Here is a 5,160-nt window from a genome sequence, read left to right as displayed (position 1 = left end):
GGCTTTGCACGGATAGGTCGAACTGCAGGTTTGTTGAGGCGCAGTTAACTTCATGGTACGGATTCATTTAATATTTCTCTTTTAACCACCATCGGTGGTACATGAGCAATAGCATAACATATGATATACAGAATGTGAATCAATGAATACACGTTTAGTTAATGCGACTTCAGATTGTATTCTGCATATATGACTATCTAATTAACTCTGTATTTACAATTGCTAGGAACCTACCAAATTGCTTAAAGTATTTACATTTAGGAGTACAATACAAGCGTTTTAGATTCGAAATGTTTGGGCAGTTAGGTATTTATCATCGATATGTGTTATTCTTTGTTTTCTAAAAGCCTCGTGATCACAACGAAATAAATAATGAAATTCGTCTGTAATGCCTGCATTTATGACCATCTCGTCCCATTCTGGGACAAGCCGAGTGTAGACTCTCGAAGGTTTCACATTGGCGTATGAACACGAGTATTACTTCAAACAGGAACGATAAATCTCATTCTACCCGCGTCTAATAGTAAAATTAATGTTGGCAGCAGGAAGACTTGAGTGAATATTGTGACACGAAAGCAACTGTTAAATGCATTGTGTTGCTGTGGGCTAGGTATTTGCCCATGTGTCATGAAGCTTGTAGACAAACCTCTATGTATTTGTTAAAGAAAAACATGAGTTTTAAAGCAAGGGAAAATATTCTCGCCCATGGGCGAAATATTTTAACAACACCACAAATGTGTTGAATTAAGTAAAAATGTGTTGAATCATGTGTCAGGAAGCATGGAGACAGACTTCTATGAATTTGTTAAAGAAAAACATGAGTTTCCACGCATGGCGGCAGTAGTTAAGGACTGTACCCTGAAAGCCGGAAGTGGTTCTGCGCATGCGAAAGACGGTTCCGTGGAGGGTACTGTCCTCTACTACTGGCGGTCTTCGAGAGGGAGAGGAGCCTTGTTGTAAGTAACGGAAACATGCGACCGGTGGCAAATGCAATGCCTGGCGAGTTACATAAATGTACATAAGTGATCTTTTGTTCCATCTTCTGGTCCAATGGGTGGGTTATGGTTTGATGTTCTAAATTTTAGTAGTGGGTATGTAACTGATTTTGGTAGCAAAAGTTACTTTTCAAAACTAGGTGCATGCTTAAACATTTGTAGTAAAAACATTGTAGCATATTGCGGCTGAAATACGCCAAGTTTCATCGAATTAATCGATCATTGTTCTTTCAACAGCTGCTACAATCCAGTCTCTTTTTAAAATGTCGGGGCGGATAAAATAAGGCAGTTAGACCACTGGAGTTCAATTTATCTTCAACACAGCTCTAGAGAGAGAGAGAATGAGAGCGAGCGAGAGAGGGGGGACAACATTGAGATAAAAGCTGTTTAAGAAGTACAAATGGATATATTTGTGACTACCACAGAAGTAGAGAATGGAATTATGTCGAATGCAATTCCCTATATTGACTTGTACCACATGGGAAATTTCATCTTGAAAGGGGCGCCGCTCATTGGTGGTTGGAAAGCATATGCAAAATAGAATCCCAGATACATCGAGTATATGTGGTGACGAATCACCAGCAGTATTTACAGGGGGACTACGTGTAAATTTTATCACAGTGGACAGCGTTGGTCTTTGACTGGCTGTGGCGTTAAAGTCACTCACTCACTTGTGTGGAGAAATGAATGTTCATCTTATTTGTTATTGATGAACAAATGATATTTTTTAAGGATATATAAAAGTGAAATAAAAACTACAGTAGCTATGCTGGAATGATATTAAAGAACATTTTCTATATAATCATACTTATTGTTGCCGATTAAACAGTTAAAAACAGTTACAATTTGCAGATGTGTTGGTGTTTAACAGACACACAAAATCACTTAAGGCTGGAGAGTAGGTGTTCCTCACTATTTAAAAGATAGTATATACATAGGCCACAATGAGATTAATGTTTGCGTACTATACAGGTTGTGACTGACGATAAGTCTCTGAAAATGTATAATTTTGATAAAAACAAACAACTATATTTAAATTGAAAAGGAGCCCCAGCGAGAGGGGAGATTCAGACATTGGGATAAGCTAAACTTGCTTAACTGAGAACTATAGCATTACAGTAAGGGCTGGGCGGAAGGGCTAAAAATATGGTTGGGGACTCTGAGACAGCGAGCATGTATCACCAGAACTCGCGAACGTTATTATCCCGTCTTCTTTCTGGCTAACAGTTCCAACAAATACAGCTGTATGTACGTCGTTTTCGCATCCGTGTCGACTTAACCCGTTTGCGAAAACACTCATATATTTTGCAGGCTAATGTATGTGATGATTATTACCAATGATTATGATAATGTCAATTAAAAAAAACAAAGACGATAATATTTTCTGTACTAACTTGCATGAGAATTGATTTTGATTTTATATATTTTGTTTTAAAAACATTGAATATTTCTATGTAATGCCATAAAATCAACTTAAACATTATTGACTGGCACAGCAGCAAACACACAGCCCCCAAAATGTCGATCTTGGTGGCGAGGCACTGCCTCATACCATACATATTATTGTAACGCTATCAGTGTTTGCCAAATACGACTGACCCCGTGGAGACCCCGTGGATATGTCAAGTACATATCAAGTGGACCAGTGAGTGGTGATTTCATGTCACCTTAAGGGGAACAATTTTAAGTGCCTCGTCATGGACACCACTTGATGGTCAATTTAATCTAAGGTTGACCACACCAAATTTTAGTACCTGTACAAAACAAAATGCTTCGCATTCCATCATTACTTTATATACCGGGCGACTTCCGAATACCGACAGACTTGGTCTCAGCACCCTAAGGTACGGGCGAGTACATTAGAGGGAGGAAGGAAGGACGGCACACTTCCTTTGACTTGTACATATGCCATTGTGATTAAAACTACGTAATCCTCAAACCGCCTTCTTGTGTTGTGTTACATTATTCATAACTTCGAAACAGAAACTGTCGCGATGGAATATATGCACATTCTCTATGAACTCTTTCTAGATTTAACGTTGTTCAGATCCACATCGATCCACGCTTTTGGGATACGATGACATGCATCAACCAAGTCAGCGAGCCTGACCACCCGATCCCATTAGTCGACTCTTAAGACAAGCAAATCCTGACCCACCGGTGGAACCAATCACTAACACCTGTAAAGGTATTTCAGCTATATGACAGGCATGAGTTGCTGAAGACCATTACTAACCGGGTCTTCACGGGGAAGAAATGCAAATAGAATAGATAGCATTACTGTAATAACGTCATGTAGTCTTGATGGCCATACCAGCTACCTCATTTAAGGATTAACCAGTTCAGAAATAACTTACAATAAATATGTGTACAATTACCTCCTTCTTTTATACAGCATCCATATACCACATGCTTAATGAATATTTACTATCAAATACCATATTCAGTGGAACTTTACCATTTTTCATTGACACCATTTTCGTACAATTTCAGATGCGAGGTCGAAAAGTCTTAATTATCCCATGTGTGGCATGCGTGGTAACATTCTCCATATACCTTTTCGTGTGTCCATCATATACCGGAAGTGGCGGTTTTGTTTCTCCCCTTGATGAAGGAGAGCGTCAATTTTCATCTCTGAAGGCACACACGTGGGAGAATACCTTGATTGGGAAAATGACATCAGGATCAGACAGGGTTAAGAGTAACTCCTACACAATCTTACAACATGCTTCGTCTCGGCTAGTCTTCAATGAAGCCATTACAAAGTACTGGAATCCAAAAGATGGGGTCAATATGGATCTCCCATTCAAATACAAGTCCTTGACAAATTACCCTGTAAATGGAACCAAGCTTATTGTATTTGATAAATGGCCTGACTGGTTGCGCTCACCACTTAAAGGTCAGATGAAGCTATGCAAATACAGCAACTGTTTGTTGTCAGAGAATCGCTCAATGATTGCAGAGGCAGACGCAGTGCTCTTCAATGGCAGGTCGCTAACCCCGACACCCCCAACCCGCACCCCGGGACAAATGTGGGTAATATTCGATTGGGAGAGTCCTGCTAACCTTGCACACACAATGCACACACTGAAATGGAGAAGAGTATTTAATTGGACTATGACATACAGAACAGACTCCGACCTCTTCGCGCCCGTGGGGATGTTTGTACCGACTCTGAAACTCCCCTCGTATCATCATCTTCTGAATATCGTGCAACGCAAGACGAAGGCAGTTGCTTGGTTTGTTAGCCATTGTACAACAGCTTCAAGACGAATGGCATATGTCGAAAGGCTAAAGAAAATCATTGACGTTGACGTATTTGGACGTTGTGGGCCTGAGGAATGTTTAAGATCTAGTCTAGAATGCTTAAACATGCTGAACCATACCTACATGTTTTATTTGTCGTTTGAGAACTCCTTGTGTAAAGACTACATCACGGAGAAGCTGTACAAGACATTCAACGTGCCCTGCGTCCCGATAGTCCGGGGCGGGGCCGACTACAAACACCTAGTACCCAATGGGACGTACATCGATGCAGCTGATTTCTCCAACCCGGAGTCTCTGGGCTGGCATCTGAAGGGTCTTATGTCTAACACGTCTGCTTACATGGACATACTCATGAGGAAGGAACAGTACAGGGTTTTCGGGTCAAATCATATGAAGCAAATGGCATTTTGTGAACTTTGTTATCGACTGAATAACCCAGGTACTCTGTGGGGCACACAGACAGATGTAGAGAAATGGAAAGAAGAATGTCATGCACCAAGAGATCTTGGCTAGGTGAGACCAAAAGGCTTAATGTTCGAATAAAAAAATTACAGATTAATACAGTGATTGTGGTAGGCCTTGAAGAGGCATGAGTATCGCAGGGACGGGGAAACAATTTGTTTTCAATTGAAGCAACAAGTACTAGTGGTTGACGCCACCACAACAAAATAAGTCCGTGGGTTCGAACCAATGTGCTTTTGGGTTATCATCCTTGGTCAGTGGATGCAAAAATCCCGATCATAAGGGAGAAACCTCTTTGTCAATTAACGTGCATAAGTCTCAAAATTAAGAGGGCACACTTTGATATAACTGAACCACTTTTCAAAACGTTGATTCTCTCACATTCACTCTGAAGATTGAGATCTTCTGTAACGACCAAGTTTGTGATTATAAACAG

The 5,160-nt window shown here is 40.4% G+C and overlaps 1 protein-coding gene across 1 annotated transcript; it reads left to right on the top strand.

The window, feature by feature from the left end:
* The first annotated feature begins 3,488 nt into the window (after nt 1–3,488).
* Nucleotides 3,489–4,775, top strand: LOC139449766 (alpha-(1,3)-fucosyltransferase C-like). The gene has a single exon (XM_071231296.1). It carries the CDS (start codon nt 3,489–3,491, stop codon nt 4,773–4,775), a length of 1,287 nt encoding a protein of 428 aa, XP_071087397.1.
* The last annotated feature ends 385 nt before the right edge of the window (nt 4,776–5,160 follow it).

The sequence above is a fragment of the Haliotis cracherodii genome, unplaced genomic scaffold (genome assembly GCF_022045235.1).
Source record: "Haliotis cracherodii isolate W230 unplaced genomic scaffold, xgHalCrac1.p SCAF_8, whole genome shotgun sequence".
NCBI classification, from domain to species: Eukaryota; Metazoa; Mollusca; class Gastropoda; order Lepetellida; family Haliotidae; genus Haliotis; species Haliotis cracherodii.
This window is presented reverse-complemented; position numbering and strand designations above follow the sequence as displayed.

Excerpts from the sequence above, each read along its gene's own strand:
- LOC139449766 (XM_071231296.1), top strand. The coding sequence starts at position 3,489 with ATGCGAGGTCGAAAAGTCTTAATTATCCCATGTGTGGCATGCGTGGTA.